The sequence below is a fragment of the Hyperolius riggenbachi genome, chromosome 4, assembly GCF_040937935.1.
Source record: "Hyperolius riggenbachi isolate aHypRig1 chromosome 4, aHypRig1.pri, whole genome shotgun sequence".
NCBI lineage: Eukaryota > Metazoa > Chordata > Amphibia > Anura > Hyperoliidae > Hyperolius > Hyperolius riggenbachi.
In genome coordinates this window covers 140,043,603-140,069,170 of record NC_090649.1, presented here as the reverse complement: position 1 = coordinate 140,069,170, position 25,568 = coordinate 140,043,603, and the positions used below count along the sequence as shown (strand labels likewise).

Sequence of the window (25,568 nt, the reverse complement as noted above, 5' to 3'; positions counted from 1 at the left end):
CATTCAGGAAATACTTTGAAAAAAAAAAAAAAAAACCTTGACAATCCATTCTGGGGAGATGAACTACTTCAAAATCTGTCAGTTCTGTCAGATTTTAACTGCTTACATTTTCCGCTACAGTGGTCCTTAAAAAAACAAAAAAAAAAGTCTACTCACAACCATTAAATTAGTCGTCCGACTAGAGGAGAGAGGAGACTAAAACCAAGGGAGGGAGGAGCTGGAGGGATTTTCCCACCCAATCATTATAAGCTTCCTCCTTTAGTTTTTCACTACAGGTTTACTTAAAGGGCATCTGAGGTGAAAGAAAATAAAGTGATGAGATAAAAAATTGTATATATCCTCCTAAAAATGACAAAAAAATGATTATATTTTTACGGTTTCATTGTCTCTGCTCAATGACACATTCATTACAGTATGCCAGAGCTTAAATCTATGAACTATTGACCCTTTTTATTTCTTTCCTGCTCTCAGAAGCCATTTACTGACAGGAAAGAGTTTTATGGCTGTAATTACTTATCAGGAACAATGCTATAGTCTGACCAGTCCCGATCCAGACAGAAACTGTCACTTGCATACCTGATGTTTAACTCTTTCAGGCAGAGAAAGAAAAAAAAGGAACACAGCATAGGCATTTGTGTGCTTGGCACTGTACATACACATGTCTATCTCATCATGCCACATTTCACCTTGGTTGTACTTTAAAGGAATACTGTAGGGGGGTCGGGGGAAAATAAGTTTAACTTACCCGGGGCTTCTAATGGTCCCCCACAGACATCCTGTGCCCGTGCAGCCATTCACCGATGCTCTGGCCCCGCCTCCGGTTCACTTCTGGAATTTCAGACTTTAAAGACTAAAAACCACTTTGCCTGCATTGCCGTGTCCTCACTCCCTCTGATGTCACCAGGCGTGTACTGTGCAGGCACAGACCATACCGGGCCTGCGCAGTACGCTCCTGGTGACATCAGCGGGAGTGAGGACACAGCAACACAGGTGCAGTGGTTTTCAGACTTTAAAGAGGAACTCCAGTGAAAATAATGCAATAAAAAAGTGCTTCATTTTTACAATAATTATGCATAAATGATTTAGTCAGTGTTTGCTCATTGTAAAATCTTTCCTCTCCCTGATTTACATTCTGACATTTATTACATGGTAACATTTTTACTGTGGGCAGGTTATATAGCTGCTGCTAGCTGTTTTGGCTGTTAGAGACAGCTGTAAACAGCTAATTCCTGTCTGTGAACCTTGTTACATTGTAACAAACTGCCAAAAGTACCGCGGTCCCAGCGCTTCTTGTGGGAGGGGTTTCAGCACAAAATCAGTCATACAGCGCCCCTGATGGTCTGTTTGTGAAAAGCAATATATTTCTCATGTAAAAGAGGGTATCAGCTACTGATTGGGATAAAGTTCAATTCTTGGTTGGAGTTTCTCTTTAAAGTCTGAAATTCCAGAAGTGAACCGGAGGCGGGGCCGCAGCATCAGTGAGTGGCTGCATGGGCACAGGATGTCTGCGGGGGACCATTAGAAGCCCCGGGTAAGTTCAACTAATTTTCCCCCGACCCCCCTACAGTATTCCTTTTAATTTACCAAAATAGATTGGCCAACTTTCTAAAGCACAATGATCGTTGCTAAATGTATCTTATTTGTAGATGAGGGATGTATTGTACACAGAGCTGTAGAAAAAGGTATGCAGCTTTTAAATCAACAATTTATTGATGACTTACGCTGAATATTTATCTTCTAGAAATGAACCGCCATCACTATGCATTGTACGTACACAACTGCCGTCTTGTTTTCCTGTTACGCCGGGATTTTGACCAAGCTGACACATTCAGGCCTGCTGAGTTTCACTGGAAATTAGATCAGGTATGAGATTTTTCTTTCTCTACTCTGTAGAGTTTCAAAGTCATTTTCGCTCAGTTTTCAGGCCTGGCGGGAACAAATGAATGGAACGCTGTCCCCTGCAGCTCTGTGCAACCTCTGTTAACACAGAGGTCACCTGCTGAGCCTTACAGGAGTGTTGACAAGTGGTCCTTTCAGATGATGCACACAAACCACAAAGCCCATTCACAGTGTTTGTTCTGTTGCTTATTGACTGTATTGCCACATGTTATCAATTGCAGTTCACAGATCAATGTATAATCCTTTAAGGCGCTGCTCTGATATATAAATTGGTTTTCAGCTAAAAGTTGCTGTATAGCTAGGATGTCTCTATCACCAATGTTTGCTTTAGTTTACTGAGGTGTTGCTGCATTATATCATGATGTAGTTTCAAACTTTAAAGGGAACCTGAGGTGAGAGGGATATGGAGACATGTTTATTTCCTTTTAAATAATGCACATTGCTTGGCTGTACTGCTGATCCACTGCCTCTAATACTTTAAGCTATAGACCCTGAACAAGCATGCAGCTCAGATATCTGCAACACATCTGACAAGATTAGCTGCATACTTATTTCAGGCAGCCATCGGGGGGGGGGGGGGGGGGGGAGACAACTGATAATGCAGTGAGGGGTCCAGGGCTTCTGGGGGCCCTGGGCCCCCCTAAAGCGCTGGAAGGGCCGCATGTGCTGGCTGCGGGTCTGTGTCTCACTAACCAGCACACCACGTTCCAGCAATGAGAGAAGAGTGACATCAGCGCTTGAGCGCGGGGAGCAGAGGAGTGAGCCCGCTACAGCAGACTTTCTATACTGGGGCACAGGGCCGGCCCTAGACTTTTTGCCGCCTGAGGCAAATTTTTTAAAAAAAATTGCCACCGCCGCCCCTCCCCCCCCCCTCGGGGGGGGGGGGGCGCTCTGGGGGGCCGCCGAGCTGGAGGGGTAGCTGGCAGGACGGGGGTATTGGGCCAGCGGCGGGGAGGGGGGTCGGACCCCCCCCCCCCTCCCTCGCCTGGGTCCCCCGTCCTCCGTTCCCCTCCAGCCTAAATAGACGCAGCCGTATATGTAAGAGGCACGGGCGGGGAGGACACTCACCTCTTCCCAGCATGCGCTCCACTGACATCACTTCCTGCAGCGTTGCAGGAAGTGATGTCAGTGGAGCGCACGCTGGAGCGAGGAGGAGGTGAGTGTCTCCCCGCCCGTGCCTCTTACATATACGGCTGCGTCTATTTAGGCTGGAGGGGAGCGGAGGACGGGGGACCCAGGCAAGGGAGGGGGGGGTCCGACCCCCCTCCCCGCCGCTGGCCCAATACCCCCGTCCTGCCAGCTACCCCTCCAGCTCGGCGGGCCGGCTCCCCGCACCCACGGACGGGCGGGTGCCGCCCCTGGAAATTTGCCGCCTGAGGCAAAAGTTTCACCCCGCCTCATGAGCGGGCCGGCCCTGCTGGGGCACCACCTATATCTGGCTACAGGCTACCTATACTGGGCCACCAACTATGCCTTTCTACCTATACTAGGGCTGTAACCACCTATATCTAGCTTCCTATACTGGGGTACCACCTATACTTGGCTACCTTTACTGAGGACACCTGTACCTGACTACCTATACTGGGCTACTCATACTAGGGCGCCTATAGCTTGCTACCTATACTGGGGGCACCTGTACCTGGCTAACCTATACTGGTGCACCACCCATACCAGGCTACCTATACTGGGGGAAACTATACCAGGCTACCTATACCGGGCACCAGCTATAGTTTAATACCTATACTGGGGCACCTGTATCTTGCAGGCTACTTATACTGGGGGAACCTATACCTGGCTACCTATACTGGGGGAACCTATACCTGGCTACCTATACTGGGGGCACCTATGCCTGGATACTTATACTGAGGGCACCTATACCTGGCTAGGGCAGGGGGACGAACTGAGACAGAAGGGGACAAGAGGTAACACAGGGGAATACCAGCGGCACAGGGGGAACATAAGCAGACAAAAGAGGCACAGGGAGAAAAGAGATGAGACGGGAACTTGAGGTCTTACAGAGGGACACAAAAGAGGCACAAATTGAGGCGAGACAGAAGGGGACAAAAGAGGCACAGGAAGAAAAGAGGGGGACAAAAGAGAACGGATAAAGGATAAGAACGGACCTATAAGTCTCCGATCTCATCTGTTTACCGGGGACTACCTGTATTTTGCTAGTATTTGGCTCCACCCACAACATGCCATGGCCACGCCCACTTTTTTGCTGCATCACGCTGTGCATGCCGCTTTCTTTAGTGTCAGAGCCACGCACATTTTTTTGCGGCAGTGTACTTTTCACACGGCTAGTGGGTGAGCCCAAGGAGGGCGGGCCCAGGCCCAATGATGTGTGAGGGGTCCCAAAATTTCTGATGGCGGCCCTGATTTCAGGTGTGTGATTTAGAGCCGGTTCACACTTGTTTTAAAAAACGTATCCCTGGGATACGTTTTTAAAAACACAAGAAGCGGATCCTATGTTAAAAATAGGAACGGCTTCCACTTGTGCAGCAACACGGATTGCACATGGATCCATATTGCACTGAAAGAAAACGTAGCGGAGAGTCCGGACTTGACACTGTCCGCTCTCACTAGACTAGTCGTCGCATCCGCTTCGCCCATTTTCGTCGCATCTACGCCGCCGACGTGACGTATACTCGTGTCCCACTGCCCATCAGCCCTGCTCAGCCCAGAGGCCAACAGGAAGCAAAGGTATTCTCCATTGAGCTGGAACAGACCAATGGGAATCCTCAGCAACAGAGAGAATTTTCATTGGTTCATGTTGAACCAATGAAAATTCTCCCTGTTGCTAGGCAGAATTCGCCTGTTCCAGCCTATGGAGAGCCATGCTTCTGCTGGCCTCCAGGCTGTGCAAGGGAACGAGTGGCGGCAGTGAGCAGTGACGCACATATACCGACTCGATTGACGCGTACGCGGACCGGAATGTGCCTGCCGTCCAGATCAGATCCGTGTCAAACGGATCCATTTTTCAGAAAAAATGATCCGTTTGACACGGATCCGGTCTTTGACGGCTCTAGTGTTGTCCCAGCCTTAGACCCTATTGACTAGAAAGATCAGCAGGACTACCAGGTAACTGGTATTGTTTAAAAGTAAACAATTATGGCAGCTCCCAGGTATCACACCTAGGGTTCTTTTTAACATATCTGTAAAATATAGTGCAGTCTTCAATACATGGCATTCCTATCACCAATGTCATTTGTGGGTTTTTTTCCCCCTCATTTTGAATCAACATGTTAGACCATTCCTTTGTGTAATAACAAAGGCTTTTGCTACTCAGAGCTGTCCATTTTGTTCCTCTATACAGGTTTATTGTATCAGATAGTACTACTATTGGCTGAATTGCTTTCTGTTTTCAGGCCATGTTTGGATTATCTGATGGTCTTTCATGTCTTTAGGGGACTATAATAAGCACATAAATTGCTACCCAATGTTGAAAAGAGATCAATCCCTTTCTGATCTGTATCTGACCAGAGAGTGATTGAATCCCTTCGCACACTGCGCATGAAATCTATTGAAAATCAGACCATTATGAATGCATAGCTAATTCCCGAGTCTATACACTTTTCCATCACTTCACTACTGTAGATGTCTCTAGAAATAGCCATGTTATGTGTTTTCCATAGTCAATGGATTTTGCAGATTATGATATTTACATTAAATTGTAAAAAAAAAAAAAATACCCTTATTTTATAAAGGACAACTGTAGTGAGATCTATATAGAGGCTGCCATTAGAGATGGCCCGAACTTCCGATTTTCGGTTCGCACGAACTTCCGCGAACCGCAATAGACTTCAATGGGGAGGCGAACTTTGAAAACTAGAATCACTTATGCTGGCTACAAAAGTGATGGAAAAAATGTTTCAAGGGGTCTAACATCTATGTTTTTGCATGGATGAGTGGGATAGATGCCAAAAGTCCCGGGGAAAATTACGGATTTGATGCAAAGCAGCGTTTTAAGGGCAGAAATCACATTGATTGCTAAATTGCAGGCCTAAAGTGCTTTAAAACATCTTGCATGTGTATACATCAATCAGGGAGTGTAATTAGAGTACTGCTTCACACTGACACACCAAACTCACTGTGTAACGCACCGCAAACAGCTGTTTGCGTTGTGTCGGCCATGCTGGACTACTGCGCAACATGGCGAGATTGCTCTTCTCAGTGATATCAGGTAATGTCTGTCTGCCTTATCAACTTTCAATGGTTCTTTCTCTACCATTGTTAAAGCTTACATCTATTTTTTTTTAAATTACATTTTCTGCTGGCTGTTCAGTACCTGTAACGAGAATCTGTTATAGAGGGCAAGTCTGCCATTGTGACCATGAGTAATGGCCGGGGAATCAGGGTTCGAGTCCGGTCCGGAGTGGGAGCCTGAGAACTGGCTACCACCACCACACATCCAAGTGAGGACCCATTTGCTGTATAAGTAATGTACCTGCCTTGACCGTGCTTTGCAGACCAGGTATCTGTGGTCAGATGGACCCTTGACACAACGCTGTGTGCCAGAGATGACACCACTTGCCTTTAACAAGAATCTGTTATGGAGGGCAAGTCTGCTATTCATTCAACTGTGTGGAACTTTTGATGGTACTTTCTCAGTAGCACGGTGACCACGGGTAATGGCCGGGGAATCCTAGTTTGATTCCGGTCCAGAGTGGGAGCTAAAGAAACCACCAAACATCCAAGGAAGGCAGCAGGCATGGCATGCAAGTCCCGAGGTAGTGAAAAAAAAATAACATTACAGGAGGACTTTCGAGGCCCTGCCTGCTGTATATGAGACTAATCAACTTTAATACCTTTAACGAGAATCTGTTATGGAGGGCAAGTCTGCCACCCATTCAAGTGAAAGGTATGCACTGACTGCCAGATATAATGCAATGTGCAGTCACAGATGCAGTGAAAGGTATGCATTGACTGCAAACAGCTGTTTGTGTCATGCTGGGCTGGAGGGCACCATGACGAGAGAGATGACAGTGACTGTCCAGCTGATCAAATTTGGTCTGTCCACAATGAAGCAACAACCTTATTATTGTGGGTGTGAGCACCCCCCCCCCCCCCGAGAAACTCATATAGCCGGCAGTCATTGCTTTATTGTGATATGCAAGCCCCTTCACCGCGGCAAGGTAATGATCACGAAGGGGAATTGAAACATGTACATGCCTTTTGTTTTGTTATTGCAGCTGCAGTGCAGCCAGAAAAATTAGGCAGCATGTACACGCACCAGAATAATTATCGTAGCGGCCTCTGCTAGCAACGGCCTTAAAAATTCAGGAATCTGCCTAGAGTCCTGGACCCTGTTGGAGGTGGCGGAGAAGGCAGTCAACCAGCCTGCGGGCAGAGATGCTGTGTGGGGAGCGACTTAGTTTTGGGGCAGGCAGAGATGCTGTGTGTGGGGACTAACTTAGTCTTCGGGCAGGCCTGACCGTGCTTTGCAGACCAGGCACCCGTGGTCAGATGGACCCTTGACCCAACGCTGTGTGCCAGAGATGTCACCACTTGCCTTTCAACATCACGGTACAGTTTAGGTATCGCCTTTTTTGAGAAAAAATTATGGCCTGGTATCTTCCACTGCGGTGTATGGCTTTGCTTTTGTGTGCTGCTTTTCCTCAGGTGGTAATCCCATTGCAGTTTGTGCTTTGTAATCATGTGCCTTCGTAAGGTAGTTGTCCCTTCCCTACGCGGGTCTTGGTCTTTCCACAGCTCAATTTTCGGTGGCAGAGAGTACAGATGGCAGTGCTCTTATCTGAGGCAGACACACAAAAAAATGTCCACACCTCTGAGCCCTGGGGTGATGGCACTTTGGTGGTGGCGGCCGACTGAGTGTTAAGTTGGGTGCCAGAATCAGAGCAAGAGGAGGAAGATATGTCACGCTTCCGTGCGGAAGCTGAGAAAGATGAGGTGTTCTGTGTTAAATAGTCAACTACGTCCTGACAATATTGGGGGTTGATGGCACATGCTTTCTTCTGAATACTGTACTTTGGTTGAGGGCCACACGAAATCACTACAGCACGACCTTGAACAAACCTGCCAGGTAGCCTGACTCTGCCTTTTGTTTTGTCCATATTGGGGGGATGAAATAAAAGGTATGCACTAACTTGACTAATACAACGTGCAGTCACACAGGTGCAGTTAACAGGTATGCACGGAGTGGTATATCACACTACGCGCACTCACGTAGGTAGGTGGGTGCACTGAACACAAAAGGTAGGTATATGCAGTGATGGGTATTACAAATGTGCACCTGTCACACACACATACCATGAACAGGTACAGTGACTGGTGGTATTAAATATCACACTGCGTGCACTCACATAGGTAGGTGGGTGCACTGAACACAACAGGTAGGTATATGCAGTGATGGGTTTTACAAATGTGCACCTGTCACACACATGTACCGTGAACAGGTACAGTGACTGGTGGTATTAAATATCACACTGCATGCACTCACATAGGTAGGTGGGTGCACTAAACACAACAGGTAGGTATATGCAGTGATGGGTATCACAAATGTGCACCTGTCACACACGTACCGTGAACAGGTACAGTGACTAAATATCACACTGCGTGCACTCACATAGGTAGGTGGGTGCACTGAAGTGAACAACAGGTAGGTATATGCAGTGATGGGTATTACAATGTGCACCTGTCACACACAGACAGGTACCGGACAGGCACAGTGACACTGCGTGCGCTCACGTGGGTAGGTGGGTGCACTGTGAACAACAGGTAGGTATATGCAGCGATGGGCATTACAATGTGCACCTGCCACACACAGACAGATACCGGACAGGCACAGTGACACTGCGTGCACTCACGTAGGTAGGTGGGTGCACTGTGAACAACAGGTAGGTATATGCAGTGATGGGTATTACAATGTGCACCTGGCACAGTAGTAATTATACCACCAAAGGGCCAAAGGCCAGCTGCAAATGACTGACAGGGCTGTATATAATGCAAGTGGGCCACAAAAAAAAAAAAAAAAAATAGATCACAAGAACAAGATTAGCTCTCAAAATAGCTGTTAAGGGATGCTTTTTTAGCAATAAGAATCAGCAAGGAGCAAGCTAAGAAGCCTACAAGAGCCTAACTAAGCTTTCTCTATAGCTCTCTCTGCACAGCAGCTCTCCCTTCTCTAATTACTGCAGGCACACGAGTGAGTAAAAAGCCTGACGCTGCCTGCCTTTCATAAGGGGGAGGGACTCCAGGAGGGAGTGTAGCCTGATTGGCTACAATGTGCCTGCTGACTGTGATGTAGAGGGTCAAAGTTGACCCTCATGATGCACTATGAGGGCGAACCGAACTTCTGGAAAAGTTTGCTGTTCTCCGCGAACACGCACCACCGAAGTTCGCCGGGAACCGTTCACCGGCGAACCATTTGGGCCATCTCTAGCTGCCATATTTATTTCCTTTTAAGCAATACCAGTTGCCTGGCAGCACTATCGGTCTATTTGGCTGAAGTAGTGTCTGAATAGCACAAGAAACAAGCATGCAGAAATGTGAGAAACCCCTGATCTGCTACATGCTTGTTCAGGGTCTATGGCTGAGAGTATTAGAGGAAGAGGATCAGCAGGATAGCCAGGCAACTGGTATTGCTTAAAAGGAAATAAATAGGGCAGCCTCCATATACCTCTAGCTACCTTTAAATATTTATTTTTTATAATTTTACTTAGAACTTTTTTACATATGTGAATGTCCTATTACAATTAGTACTATAGTAACGAGCAGCTACACCCACTGCTGCACAAGGGTAATTAGGATTGCTCTACCTGTCCTTCTCTGTCTTTGTGTAGTTGAGAGAGGCAGTGGTTAGAGAGACTAGAGATAATGCCTGAAATGGTTCTCCGATGGTATTTCCTCTATCATTAGAAGCTGCCTATAAGTGATTCAAGGGAACCTAAAGTGAAATAAATTGGCCAGTTGAAAGCGGACCTGAACTCTGGACTTCCTCTCTGCTCTAAACGATAAGCAACAGCATAATAACCCTTAACCTCTTGACGACCAGCTAACGCCGATTGGCGTAAACTGGTCGTCTGCGGGTTACCATGGAAATGGCCGCTCGATCGAGCGGCCTTTCCATGTCAGTTCACGGAGGGTGTCTCCGTGAACAGCCGGAGAGCCGCCGCTCGCGGCTCGCCGGCAATATGTAAACAGGCGGGGAAGAAATCCCCGCTGTTTACATCATACGGCGCTGCTGCGCAGCAGCGCCGTAAGGCAGATCGGCGATCCCCGGCCTCTGATTGGCCGGGGATCGCCGCATTCTCATTCGCCGGCATCTGTTGTAGGCGGCGCAGGACGGATCTCCGTCCTGCGCTGCCCATAGGAGGAAGGGAAACGCCGGAGGGGGACGGAGGCGGAAAATGGCTGCGGAGGGGGGCTTTGAGGAGCCCCCCCGCCGAACAAACAGAGCCGGCGGCGATCAGACCCCCCCAGCAGGACATCCCCCTAGTGGGGAAAAAAGGGGGGTAGTCTGATCGCCCTGGCTCACTCCTGATCGGTGCTGCGGGCTGGAGAGCCCAAGCAGCACCGATCATTGCAGGAAGCCCTGGTCAGCAAGTGGTTAAAGAAAAATTTTTCTTTGTTACAGCTGATAGAAATTCTGCAATAAATCTGCAGTGTGTCTACTTCCTGCTTTCCCTCAAGCAGACATATTGTTAACATCCTGTGTTTATAAATTAGCTTATCTGCCATGGCAGAGGAGATTCCAAGCTGACACAGCTGAGAGTTCAAATTACGTTGGTGATTAATCACAGATGAGGGGGAATTAGACAGACTAAACTCTCTAAATACATACAGGGTGCATTTCTCTATGTTTTCCTTTTGTCCTGTGCAAGAGTTCTGGTCCACTTTAACTTATCTGGGGCCTCTTCCAGCCCGCTGCAGCCCTTCTAGTCTCTTGCCATTATTCCATGCTCCCCCAGTAAGCAGCAGTGGCCTTCTAGCAGCTGGTAGTGTGAGTGAGGAGGCGCACTGCCGGTGCCAGGCATGCACAGTAGCCAGTCACTGGCTGAATCAGCCAGCTTTCAGAAGGGCAATATTGCGGCATGATATAGCACAGAATGATATACAAAATACATTTATATGTATGTGAACATATGTGTTAACTAGTACAATTTTTATCATGTAAATTTATCAATTAATTTACATCGCTATGTAAATTAATACAGTAGCGGCCGCGAGTGAAGTATCACGGTAGCGATAATTCACAGAAGCAGGGCCACACTTAGTTAATGTTACGTGCATTGCTAAGGAAGCAAAGCAAAGTAGTGTGTGGCAAGCACCAATGGTGGACCAGGGAACCGTCAGGACGTGCTATAGACTCCAGTCACCTGTGCACCTCAGGTGTCTCCTCAAGCAATATTCCAATGAGTCAGCACCGTCTTCAATAAAAGCTCTTTTATTTAAATTAGAGTGACCAGATTGTTGTGGGTCCAACCTGGGACAGGGAGGGGGGGCGCGGCGAAAAGTGGGGAGGACTGAGAAGCGCGCAGCGATGTAGACTGGGGGGGGCTGCCGCGGTGAAAAATGGGCGTGGCCATGACATTGTATGGGCGGAGCTAACGTAATGATGTAACAGCAAGGCATAATAAAGTAGTGTTTACGCCATGATGTGGACAAACGAGACTTTGCATCATGGGTGTGCAGAAACTGTGTGATGCTAATAGTATACCGTAACCACAAAGCAGCAAACATAGCCATCTATGACCATTAAATAATAAATGCAGTAACAGTTACCCCGGACACCAGAAAATAAACGCAATGGGCAAACATGTCAGTACAAAATAAACGCAATGCGGGCAAACATGTCAGTACAAAATAAATGCAATGCGGGCAACATGTCAGTACAAAATAAACGCAATGCGGGCAAACGTCAGTACAAAATAAACGCAATGCGGGCAAACATGTCAGTACAAAATAAACGCAATGCGGGCAACATGTCAGTACAAAATAAACACAATGCGGGCAACATGTCAGTACAAAATAAACAATGCGGGCAAACATTTCACCGGAAAATTAATGCAACGCGGGCAAACATTTCACCACAAAATTACTGCAATGCGGGCAAACATTTCCCCAGAAAATTACTGCAATGCGGGCAAACATTTCCCCAGAAAAGAAACGCAATGCGGGCAAACATTTCCCCAGAAAAGAAATGCACTGCGGGCAAACATTTCCCCAGAAAAGAAACGCATTGCGGGCAAACATTTCCCCAGAAAAGAAACGCACTGCGGGCAAACATTTCCCCAGAAAAGAAACGCACTGCGGGCAAACATTTACCAGAAAAGAAACGCACTGCGGGCAAACATTTCCCCAGAAAAGAAATGCACTGCGGGCAAACATTTCACCAGACAAGAAACGCACTGCGGGCAAACATTTCCCCAGACAAGAAACGCACTGCGGGCAAACATTTCCCCAGACAAGAAACGCACTGCGGGCAAACATTTCACCAGAGAAGAAACGCACTGCGGGCAAACATTTCCCCAGACAAGAAACGCACTGCGGGCAAACATTTCACCAGAAAAGAAACGCAATGCGGGCAAACATTTCCCCAGACAAGAAACGCACTGCGGGCAAACATTTCCCCAGACAAGAAACGCACTGCGGGCAAACATTTCCCCAGACAAGAAACGCACTGCGGGCAAACATCTCACCAGAGAAGAAACGCACTGCGGGCAAACATTTCACCAGAAAAGAAACGCACTGCGGGCAAACATTTCCCCAGAAAAGAAACGCACTGCGGGCAAACATTTCCCCAGAAAAGAAACGCACTGCGGGCAAACATTTCCCCAGACAAGAAACGCACAGCGGGCAAACATTTCGCCAGAGAAGAAACGAACTGCGGACAAACATTTCCCCAGACAAGAAACGCACTGCGGGCAAACATTTCACCAGAAAAGAAACGCAATGCGGGCAAACATTTCCCCAGAAAAGAAACGCACTGCGGGCAAACATTTCCCCAGACAAGAAACGCACTGCGGGCAAACATTTCCCCAGACAAGAAACGCACTGCGGGCAAACATTTCACCAGAAAAGAAACGCACTGCGGGCAAACATTTCACCAGAAAAGAAACGCACTGCGGGCAAACATTTCCCCAGAAAAGAAACGCACTGCGGGCAAACATTTCCCCAGAAAAGAAACGCACTGCGGGCAAACATTTCCCCAGACAAGAAACGCACTGCGGGCAAACATTTCACCAGAAAAGAAACGCACTGCGGGCAAACATTTCCCCAGACAAGAAACGCACTGCGGGCAAACATTTCACCAGAGAAGAAACGCACTGCGGGCAAACATTTCCCCAGACAAGAAACGCACTGCGGGCAAACATTTCACCAGAAAAGAAACGCACTGCGGGCAAACATTTCCCCAGACAAGAAACGCACTGCGGGCAAACATTTCACCAGAAAAGAAACGCACTGCGGGCAAACATTTCCCCAGAAAAGAAACGCACTGCGGGCAAACATCTCACCAGAGAAGAAACGCACTGCGGGCAAACATTTCATCAGAAAAGAAACGCACTGCGGGCAAACATTTCCCCAGAAAAGAAACGCACTGCGGGCAAACATTTCCCCAGAAAAGAAACGCACTGCGGGCAAACATTTCCCCAGACAAGAAACGCACTGCGGGCAAACATTTCCCCAGACAAGAAACGCACTGCGGGCAAACATTTCCCCAGACAAGAAACGCACTGCGGGCAAACATTTCCCCAGACAAGAAACGCAATGCACAGTTCACCTGGAAAAAAAGCATTTACTTACCTGGCAGAAGTCTCCGGCCTCTTGCGCGCTGCTCCCGGGACCACCTTCTCCCTGTATAGCTCCCGCGCTGACAGGGCTACGGCAAGATGGCGCCCGAAGCCCTGTACTGGAGACACAAATAGTCTGCAGTACAGGGCTTCGGCAGCCATCTTGCCGTAGCCCTGCTCGCCTGCCGGTGTCGGAACAGACACCGGAGGAAGGAGGCTGGAGCGGGGCTGCGGGCAATGAACTGGCACGGCGTCTATAGACGCCGCTGCCAGTTCATGCGGAGAGAGTGACCAGAGTCCCGAGGCCGGGACGTCCCGCTGCTGAAAGCGGGACGTTTCCCGGGACCTCATGCTGCCTGGGACAGCGGACCCCGAATCCGGGACGCGTCCCGGGCAATCCGGGACGTCTGGTCACCGTATTTAAATGTCAGTAAAATTCCATGGCATGTAAGCAAGCAGTCATCTGACTGCTTGCTTACATGCCATGGAATTTTACTGACATTTAAATAAAAGAGCTTTTATTGAAGACGGTGCTGACTCATTGGAATATTGCTAAGGAAGCAATGCATGTAACTATGGAAGGCATGCTCCTTGCATGGCAGTGAGTGCTGTTATGTAAGGTGTGCATAGAGCGCACTATGGCTCATTATGCTGCGCTGCTTTAGCGGTGCTGCTTGATGAATCAGGCCCATTGAGTGAAACTTTCCTCTTCTGACTGTATTATAGATATTCACATGACACACAAGTCTGAGCTCATCTGCCAGGAGCAATGTATAGATTGGACTGAGGGAGTGTAGCCTAGTCAAACAATACATTTCAATAGATTTCAATTCAATCTATTTAGCTCTCCAGTGGAATGAGAACAGAGCTGTTTCTTGATGTGTCTGTGCAGGCCACACTATCTCCCGCTCTTTCTTATTCCTCATAGGGATGATCGGAAATTTCCAATCAGAAATAGAGTTTCTGTTTGGAAAATCAGAACTCTGTAATCAACATTCGCTAAGCGGATTTCCATAGAAATCCGATTTACCACAACTTAATAATTTTAGCCTAGTCACAGAACCAAAAGCATTGGACCAATCAGAAGGCAGAATTTTTCTGGGAGAATTGGGTTGCTGCGGTAATTATAGACCAATCCGAAGACTCGTATACTGCTGAGTATTTTTGGAGTCTTCTGATATAATTTCTGCATTTTTCCAATATACACAGTAAATCAGCGCATTCTCTGATTGGTCTGATTGGTCCAATACTACAGAGTATTTCCAAATTCACAAAAATCAGAAATACTTGGCAGTATTGGACCAATCAGAGATTGATTTACCATGTAAATTGGAAAACCCCCAAAATTTTAGACCAGTTAGAAGACTCGAAACATACTTGGCATCTGAGTCTTGTTATTAGTCTGTATTTTTCACGGAAATCGGAATGTGAAATCTGAATTTCCGCGGAATCAGAAATTGGCATTTCCGACCATCACAGATTCCCTGCTGCCCCACTGCTGTCTTTACACCTGTATGGTGTAAATAGAGTGCTTTGCAATGTACATTCTTCCCTAAAAACTTTGATTAGGCGCATAGAGTATTGTCTCCCTAGTGGTAATGAGCCTGAATGTGAACTCCCAAGGAGGTTTCACACACAATGTGTGGGCTACTGAGTTATATATAGTATAGCTTCAAAGAGAAGGCAAATACAGACAGGCAGTGGAACATTTTGCATATTATTTTTCACTGCTAATGCTCACAGTGACAGGTTCATATTCATATAGATTCTGGTATTTAACAAAAAGTGACTAGAACATGTCTAAATAAAAATGGAATAATGGAAGAGACTAATATTAGATTTCACTGCCAACTGTTTTGTGCTAACTAGCAGAAAGTACAAGTAATTTAGGGGACAATTTGTAAAAATCAAATTGTTTTCATAAAAAAATAAGTGAATTAAGAGCAGAAGGTTTTATTGTATCCGGCAATCTCAGCCTGGATTTAAGCTCGTTGGGTTCTGTGTTTAGAGCTGGGAGCTAAAAGCAGCAATACTTCAAGAGCGAGTGGTGGCAAATGTAAAGCTTCATTTCAAGAACAAATGTCCTCCTAGGTCTGTGCTGTCCATGATCGTGTATGTCTGTATGCTCCTTGATTACATAGTTGCATACAGTGGCTTGCAAAAGTATTTGGCCCCCTTGAAGTTTTCCACATTTTGTCACATTACTGCCACAAATATGAATCAATTTTATTGGAATTCCATGTGAAAGATCAACACAAAGTGGTGTACACATGAGAAGTGGAACGAAAATCATACATGATTCCAAACATTTTTTACAAATAAATAACTGCAAAGTGGGGTGTGCATAATTATTCAGCCCCTTGAGTCAATACTTTGTAGAACTACCTTTTGCTGCAATTACAGCTGCCAGTCTTTTAGGGTATGTCTCTACCAGCTTTGCACATCTAGGGCTTGATTCACAAAGCGGTGCTAACCTACTTAGCACGTCTAAAGTCTTTAGATGCGCTAACCAGGGTGCTAAGTAGGTTAGCACTGGATTTCTCAATCAGATCACGCGCTAACTTTGCGCGCGTAAAGTTTTACGCGCGCAAAGTTTTATGCGCGCTAAGTCCCATAGGCTTTAATGGGCACTTCGCGCGGTGCGCCCTGCGCTCTGTGCAGTACGCGCGTAAAGTTTTACGCGCATAAAGTTTTGCGCGCGTAAAGTTTTATGCGCGAAAAGCTTGTTTAGACGTGCTAAGGGGGTTTTCACAGGCGTGCTAACAGTTAGCACCGCTTTGTGAATCAAGCCCCTAGAGACTGAAATCCTTGCCCATTCTTCTTTGCAAATAGCTCCAGCTCAGTCAGATTAGATGGACAGCATTTGTGAACAGCAGTTTTCAGATCTTGCCACAGAGTCTCGATTGGATTTAGATCTGGACTTTGACTGGGCCATTCTAACACATGGATATGTTTTGTTTTAAACCATTCCATTGTTGCCCTGGATTTGTTTAGGGTCGTTGTCCTGCTGGAAGGAGAACCTCCGCCCCAGTCTCAAGTCTTTTGCAGACTCCAAGAGGTTTTCTTCCAAGATTGCCCTGTATTTGCTCCATCCATCGTCCCATCAACTCTGACTAGCTTCCCTGTCCCTGCTGAAGAGATGCACCCCCAGAGCATGATGCTGCCACCACCATATTTGACAGTGGGGATAGTGTGATCAGAGTGATGTGCAGTGTTAGTCTTCCGCCACACATAGCGTTTTGCATTTCGGCCAAAAAGTTCAATTTTGGTCTCATCTGACCAGAGCACCTTCTTCTACATATTTGCTGTGTCCCCCACTTGGCTAGTGGAAAACTGCAAATGAGACTTCTAATGCTTTTCTGTTAACAATGGCTTTCTTCTTGCCACTCTTCCATAAAGGCCAACTTTGTGCAGTGCATGACTTATAGTTGTCCTATGGACAGATTACCCCACCTGAGCTGTAGATCTCTGCAGCTCGTCAAGAGTCACCATGGGCCTCTTGACTGTATTTCTGATTAGCGCTCTCCTTGTTTGGCCTGTGAGTTCAGGTGGACGGCCTTGACTTGGTAGGTTTACAGTTGTGCCATACTCCTTCCATTTCTGAATGATCGCTTGAACAGTGCTCCGTGGGAAGTTCAAGGCTTTGGAATTGGAAATCTTTTTGTAGCCTAAGCCTGCTTTAAATTTCTCAATAACTTGATCCCTGACCTGTCTGGTGTGTTCTTTGGACTTCACGGTGTTGTTGCTCCCAATATTCTCTTAGACAACCTCTGAGGCCGTCACAGAGCACCTGTATTTGTACTGACATTAGATTACACACAGGTGCACTATATTTAGTCATTAGCACTTATCAGGCAATGTCTATGGGCAACTGACTGTACTCAGACCAAAGGAGGCTGAATAATTACGCACACCCTACTTTGCAGTTATTTATTTGTAAAAAATGTTTGGAATCATGTATGATTTTCGTTACACTTCTCACGTGTACATAACTTTGTATTGGTCTTTCACGTGGAATTCCAATAAAATTCATTCATGTTTGTGACAGTAATGTGACAAAATGTGGAAAACTTCAAGGGGGCCGAATACTTTTGCAAGCCACTGTAGTTATTTGGGTTGAAAAAAGACATATGTCCATCGAGTTCAACCAGAAAATAAAGTACAACACCAGCCTGCTCCCTCACATATCCATGTTGATTAGTTATTGTCAAATAAAACACTTGTAAAACATGACTAGGAAGTCTAGACACTGGACAATTTCTGCACCACAGACTGAGGCTAAGATGACCCCCAACTTCTCCGGTTAAAATATAGAGTTTGGGATATATCATCATATAAGACTACCCCTCTTCCAATGTACAGTACACCAAATAAAAATAATATACTGGTGTTATGTATGAACAGAAACTGGTGCTGTACTGTATGTGGTACCCAGTATAAAGCAGTATATAGGTGATTGACTGGTAGGATTGGTCAACTCTCCCTCTCCCTAAGTGGATTGGTCAGCTCTCCTTGTCTAGCTGTTTATCAGAGCAGTATGGAAGAATAGATAGTGCTGTGCCCATAAAACATGCCTCTTTCACCCTTCTGGCCCACCCTTGTATCCTATTTACCTCCTTCTCTGCCTCTCCAATCTCGCACGTGTGCCTGCATCGCTTCACTACAGTCCTCGAGCAAGATCTGAGAGTCGGTAACAGCATAGGGCATATCACTCGGCATCAATGACACCCGGCGTATAAGACGACTCCTGACTTTTCAGAAGATTTTAAAGGGTTAAAAAGTAGTCTTATACACCAGAATATACAGTAATTGTCCCTTAGGCCTGGAACCCACGAGCAGTACGTCACTAAGCCAGTTCTTGTGATTTGAATGCTGTTGCTAATGTAATGCTATGTGTGTGATCTCACTTGAGGGATGTGATTTTATGAAAATACCCATAGCTTTCCATTAGCAAGAGCTTTTTTTAAATCACTAGCATTTAAAAAATTCTAGTGGGTTTGAGCCCTTGAGGTGGCCACTAACAGTGTAATTTCTATAGAAAAATAGTGGTTGTAAATAGTCTCCATTGATGGGTACAATTGATTACGAACGATTGTAAAAATAGTTGTCTGATTGGATTTTCGTCAAACCAAAATTTGGATTTTCTTGTTGGTTGTGATAAATAGGAAGCAAAGATTGGTTCGTTGATGGTGTAGTGAACATTTTTTTCTTCTGATTAGAATTATCTGATCGCTCAAATGATTTTTCGCTAGAAATTGGATCATTAGTGAGCACCTTTAGAGGTTCTGTCAATCTAATCCTTACCACAGGTATACTCTGATAGCCATACTATAGTCTAAGGCCAATTTTTGATGAGACTTAATTAACTTATCATTATATTTTGAAATGACAAAGGAAATTGGAGTGCCCAAAAGAAAAGAGAGGCAAACATGTGGAGCACATACAAACTCCATGCAGATAGGGATTTAAACCTGGGGCTCTAGTATTGCAAGGCAATTTGCTATCCCCTGCAGAATTATATCAGATGTATCCATTTCCCAAATACAAACTGTTTGTTCATGTGGGTTACGGATTGTAATACAAATACAGTTGATGCTGCTATTTCCTGTGTCTGCACCTTGGATGTTTCTATTCCTGAGACTAAATAAGTATCTTAAGAACTGCATGCTTTGAATTGGTTACAGATAAGCAGTGCAAGTCCCTAATGAAGCACAACTTTAACCAGTGCAGTGCCTGCAGACATCCTCGACACTGCACTGTACCTTGCTACAAGGTTCTCCATCATTCAAGTGGTTAAGATTTTACACAGGGAATTCTAAAGTACCAAATTTACCTAAGCAGCTGGCGAGATAAATGATAAATGAGTCATGTTAATCCTACCAGAGAGAATTATTCCAAGTCAATTCCACTGTATCCAGCAGGGTCTAAGTCCATTAGCTTTCTATCCCTTAAAGTCTTTTCTGACATAGTTTATTTGCTAAGCCTCCACCACTCTGATCCCATTTCTACCCACCTCAGTAGCAATCACTTTTTACAAATCAGGATGATTGCTGCAGGGCTGAGTAGAATGTCAGGTGCAACCACTTGTGCCTAATACAATGCTCTGCCATGTGTGCAATGTCCAACTTGCTAACTATATATGGTTTATCTTACCTTCAAGCGCATTGCCTAAATTCTGAACTTCAAACAAAAAAGCTTTGTCTTATGTTATTATACAGTGCTTAATCAGGCATGTGTCATACTGTTATGTCATGCTTTAGTCTTTATTATTCATCAGATCCTAGCTTCTCAATAAGTGAAGTGCTTAGGGAGTACTTGAACGTCATAGCCAATTAATTATAGTAAGTTTTGAGATAAAAAAAATATAAATCATATATAAACAAACAAGAAGACTTGTTTTACTCTAGATAGATAGATAGATAGAACAGTAAGACAGATTTGTCAAAACCAGTACCAGGGCTGGCCCTAGACTTTTTGCCGCCTGAGGCAAATTTAGAAAAAAATTCAGCCCCTCCCTTGCCTGGGTCCCCCGATCTGTGCTTCCCTCCAGCTGTAAATAGTTAGGAAGCAGCCGATAGTAAGAGGCACGGGCGGGGAGGACTCACCTCTTCCGCATTCCAGCGTGCGCTCCACTGACGTCACTTCCTGCAACGCCGCCCACTGTATTGTAAGTGGACGGCGTTGCGGGAAGTGACGTCAGTGGAGCGCACACTGGAACGCGGAAAAGGTGAGTCCTCCCCGCCCGTGCCTCTTACTATCGGCTGCTTCCTAACTATTTACAGCTAGAGGGGAGCGCAGACCGGGGGACCCAGGTGAGGGAGGGGGGGTCCGACCCCCTCCCCACCGCTAGGCCCAATACCCCCGTCCTGCCCGCTACCCCTCCGGCTCGGCGGCTGGCCCCCCTGCGCCCATGGACGGGCGGGTGTCGCCCCTAGAAGTTTGCCGCCTGAGGCAAAGGTTTCATCCTGCCTCATGAGCGGGCCGGCCCTGACCAGTACAAGGCAAATTAAAGGATACCTTAGCACTTTTCAAAATTTAAATGAGGGGGGGGCAGGCATGCGTAGGAGGCTCTTCTCATGCTCACCACTCCCCTCATTCTGCTCCATACTCCTCCGTTATGGTCTGATGTTCCACTGAAGTACTCCTGGGTCGGTAGAGGTGGTGAGCACTGCACAGGCGCTACCCGGGGACGCACATCTTTAATTGCACGACCATGGCCGGGGCACTCTGCATGTGCACTACCTCACATCTATGTAGTGCGCATGCATAGAGCGCTCCTGGGTGCAGGCGTGTGATCAAGGATGCATGTCGCCGGGCAGGGCCTGCACAGTGCTCATGACCCCCCACCCGTAAGTAGCTTTAGGGCGACATTAGACCATAATGGAGTGGGATGGAGGAAAACAGGGTGAGTGTTGGGCATTAGAAGAGCCTCCTACTCATGCCTGCTTCCCTCATTTTTTAATTTTGATAAGTGCTTAGGTATCCTTTAAGGCAAATAGGATGCAAAAGTGGAGCAGACGCTAACATCGATGAAATCACAACACTTGATCTGCAATCCTGCTGCACAATTACACCAGTTTTGTTGTAGTTTTTCCCTGCAATAATCTTATTTGGGGGTGGTCAATGAGATGCATATAATTTTGAGTTGATGCAGAATTATGCACATTTTGTATGGAAATGTATGCAGCTTGAAAAATAACAAATGCGATCCTGCTGAGATAAAATTTGATTGGTTCATTTTCAAGCTGCATACATTTGCATGCAAATTTTGCATAATCCTGCATCAACTCAACATTTTTTGCATATCATTGACCATCCCTAATCTTAAAGTGGATCTGAGAAGAACTTTCACACATTGCATAATTGTTCCTTTCCTATTGTTTATAGGGCATTCCTCAAGCCAAATACTTTTTTGTTTTTGTTTTAATACTCTAATTCCCTATAAACGAAACAAGCCACGCCCACAGGTTTTCAGAGAGCCAAGGCACTTTCAGACAGTAGCAAGGGCTCATGGGAGCTCAGTCTGGGCAGGAGGAGAGGGAGGTATTACTAGCCAGAGATTTCAGAGGCAGAGGGGAGGAGGGAGGAGGAGGGGGGATTAGTTTTTTTTGCTCAAGATGCAGATAAGCCTGCCTCTGTGTAATGTTTACAAACAACATGGCTGCTGTCATTGTATCACAGGAAGAAATAATCATATTCTATTAAAGCTTTTTGCAGCTAGATTTGCTGTGTAAACTATCTAAACTTTAGATAAGATATATGGACAAGTTACTTGTTAGTTTTTCATCTCGGATCCGCTTTAATACATCTTCTTCTGTGAGTTGAAAGATCTGTGTGCTTATATTATTCCATGTGCATAACAAAAGCCCTTTCGACCCCCATGATGGCATGGGGACCCAGGCATCTCTCTGTGCCCCGTTACAATAGCAGAGCAGTGTACAGTGGAAGACTAATAACTTCTCCATCAGTGTCTGGTACTCTTGCCTCTTCAATGCAGCCCTTCAGCATGTGGCAGCGTTCCTCCATAGGCTCTTGATACCTTATGATGGGAGTCTGCGGAGGAACATTGCCATATGCTGACAGGCTGCATTAAAGGGAAGAGGACCCTTTCCGATGGAGCAGGTATTAATTTTCCCATGTGTGCTGCTCTGCCATTGGATGGGGACAGAGACATAGAACACTCTGGCAGACCAAGTGTTGTCTCTGCTCTGTTCACAACACATAAATATTGTACAGTGATGCACTTTGCCAGCAGTAAAGATGCTGCAATTGTGTATACATTTAAGAATGTAAATCAGGGTGAGGAATGATATTTATATATATATATATTTGATATTTTGGCAAAGAAACTCAATTACACCAGTTTTAACCACTTCAGCACCACAGGGTTTTTTGCTTAAAAACCAGAGCAATTTTCACATTTCAGCGCTCCTCCCATTCATTCACCAATAACTTTATTGCTACTCATCAGATGCAAATGAACTATATCTTGTTTTTTTGCCACAAATTATGCTTTGTGAGGGTCATATTTGCTTTTAGTAATTATGTTATTATCTGTGCATTTTAAAGGGAAAAATGCGAAAAAAAAATAAAAATACACTATTTCTCTATTTCCATCCACTATAGTTTTCAAATAAACAATGTTACCATAGGTAAAACCCACACATTGTATTTGCTAATTTGTCCTGGTTATCTCAACATTTAAATAATGTTCCTAGTACAATGTATGGCGATAATATATTAGTTTCTGGTTTGTGTTTTTTGTTTTCTCATTGTACTCTATCAGTAATTAAAAGCCCTTATCTTCATGATTAACAGTAATACACTCTCATGGCATACATATTTTAAAAGCTAAGTCCCTAGGGTAACTATGTATTCTCTTTTCGATGCTGTCACTTTAGTTTTTTTTTACAAGTATTTCTTTGGGGGTACAGAGTACATGAAAACAACAGTTTTATTGCTTTTCATTCAGTTTTCCGGTAAAAACAATCACATGACTTAGCCCTCAGTTGTCAAACAACACAAAATCTATTCTCTCACTTGTCACGGTTAAAATGATACCCTATATGCATAATCCGATAGCTTATTGGGCATACAGCACACTGTTTACCACAAGTACGCCTATCTAATCCCCTGAGCTTCAAGTGAAGTTCTGTGGGGAGTAGATAAGCGTAGCAAGGGATTCAAAGTGGTTAAAGGGAATCTGAGGTGAAAATAAACTTATGATACAATGAATTGTATGTGTAGTACAGCTAAGAAATAGAACATTAGTAGCAAAGGAATGATTCTCATATTGTTTCCAGTACAAGAAGAGTTTTAAAAAACTTCAGTTGTTATCTATGCAAAAGAGCTTCTCTGAGCTCTCCAACCCAACTTGGTTCGGAGACGGTCCTATTTTCTGGAGCACTTATACATCAAAGAAACAGTGAAAAACAGCTTCACATAAGGTTTTTGTGCAGGGGAGAGTTCAAAGGGTAATTAGCTCTGCTCTGTTTTATACAGAGTGTCGTTTGTCATTGTAAATATGACAGAATTATGCAATGTTGTAAAACAAATCTATAGAACTGAAAGTAAAAATATGAGACTCTCTTCTTTGCTACTAATGATCTATCAATTATCAGTACTACACATGCAATTCAATATATTATACGTATTTTTCTTCCTTCAGTGTCACTTTAAGAAGACCAAAACTTGCATATCACATGCAAAGACACATATATCAGTACTGTATATGCAGAAATATTACAATCATGTTGGAGCCTTTTTCTGTTATTTGGTCACTAGGTTTTACTGGCAAAATGTGTGCTACATTTCACAGGTTACTTTTAATGAATGTATTAGTGCATCAGATAGTTTTCAGCCTTTAAATAATAATTGTGCCCTAATATCTCCTCATTTACTCTGACACACAAGATTGCGTTTAGTTATCCCGTAATGATGTATCATATCCCATTAATTCTTCTCCAACATCCAAGTGATCTTTGGTGCTTCTCGGTGAGCAGACCAATTAATCTCAAAGCATAGCAAGACATCCCAAAAATGCTGTCACATTTCACTAAATAAGTTATGGCATTGTTAGCAGTCATGATGAATTATTGGATAATAGAGACAGCATTGTAATAATTTCTGGTGTTAAATCCAGTGTTAAAATATTCCACCGAATAACTGAAGATTCTGTTAAAATGCCTCCTAAATAAATCTCCTTTTATTACATTTATAATGATCCTACTAAGTTTAAGAAGCACATCAAGGCTATATAAAGCAGAATAATGTGTGTATACTGAATAACAGGTTTTTAATATGAAGATAGGTCTATTCAAAGAGATATTTTGTCATTTTATTGAGCAATTACTTTAGCGTTATATAGGTTTTTAATAAGTTAGTGTACTGAATGCAAAGCTTTTTCTAATATATCCCAAACATTAAAGAACTAGACATTAAGCCCATTACATTAATGGCCACCAGAACAGATGTGGAGAAACGCTTGTGCAAGCAGGCAGTCTTGGGGCTACAACAAAATGTCGGCCATCCATGCAGTTAGCAAGGACCTTTTTTCCCTGCTCCATCACTGACCTCCAATTTTAATAATACCCCGCACTGTACGTTCCCCCCAGTCCTCACCACAAAAGTGCTGCATATATTAGGCTATTTACAGCCCGATGACACTAAACTTTATTTAAGGCATTTCACCCTTACACACATGCACAGAACCAAAATGACATGGACGGCGATAGTGGTGGAGGACACAGTGACTCAGGGATTTCATTATATAGAATAACTCTGCCAAGTGTAAATACATGAATGGAAGAATTAATGGTGATATCAAATTTTATAGGCTTTCCCCATTTCTCTAAATGCAGCTACTTGCACATACCTGTGACTAAATGACAATGGGTTGTAGGCAGATTATTGTGTAGGTCAGTTATAATTATCTTATTATTTAGGGCTCAGTTCCACTGCAGATCCCAAAATGCAGTAGCAATCACTTGTGGCTTGTGGTGGTGCCCCCTCCTATCACTCTTCCAGGTGAGGAGGTGGGACCACATCTGTCTTTTTTACAGTAAGATCACTGTTAATTTTTTTATATACTAATGTTTCTATCCAGTATACCCAAGACCACATCAGCAATATACTCTTCACTGTCCAGTCATCCACAATAGTACCTCCACCACACCCAATCTGGTGAGCCTCACCTGATTGTCGGACCACCAGAGTCCAAATGTGCACAGCTGTTGCCGGGTCATCCCCGACCCACTGATCACTAGGCTTTAAAGTCACTTCTGTGCAGCTCCAGGCAACGTTTACAAACCTCAGGGGTACTGATGAGTATCTAGTGACAAAACTAGTTTAGTGGAATCCGAATGAGGCAGAACACGTGCAATTACTGGGTACGGAAGGAGACTGTGCACGCGTCAG

The 25,568-nt window shown here is 45.0% G+C and overlaps 1 protein-coding gene across 1 annotated transcript in view; it reads left to right on the top strand.

The window, feature by feature from the left end:
• CLSTN2 (calsyntenin 2) overlaps nt 1-25,568 on the top strand; it is a 1,262,395-nt gene that overhangs the window by 1,010,557 nt on the left and 226,270 nt on the right. The window contains exon 8 of the mRNA XM_068280737.1: nt 1,742-1,863. Coding sequence (XP_068136838.1) covers nt 1,742-1,863 — 122 coding nt within the window. The remainder of the gene's footprint in view (nt 1-1,741; nt 1,864-25,568) is intronic.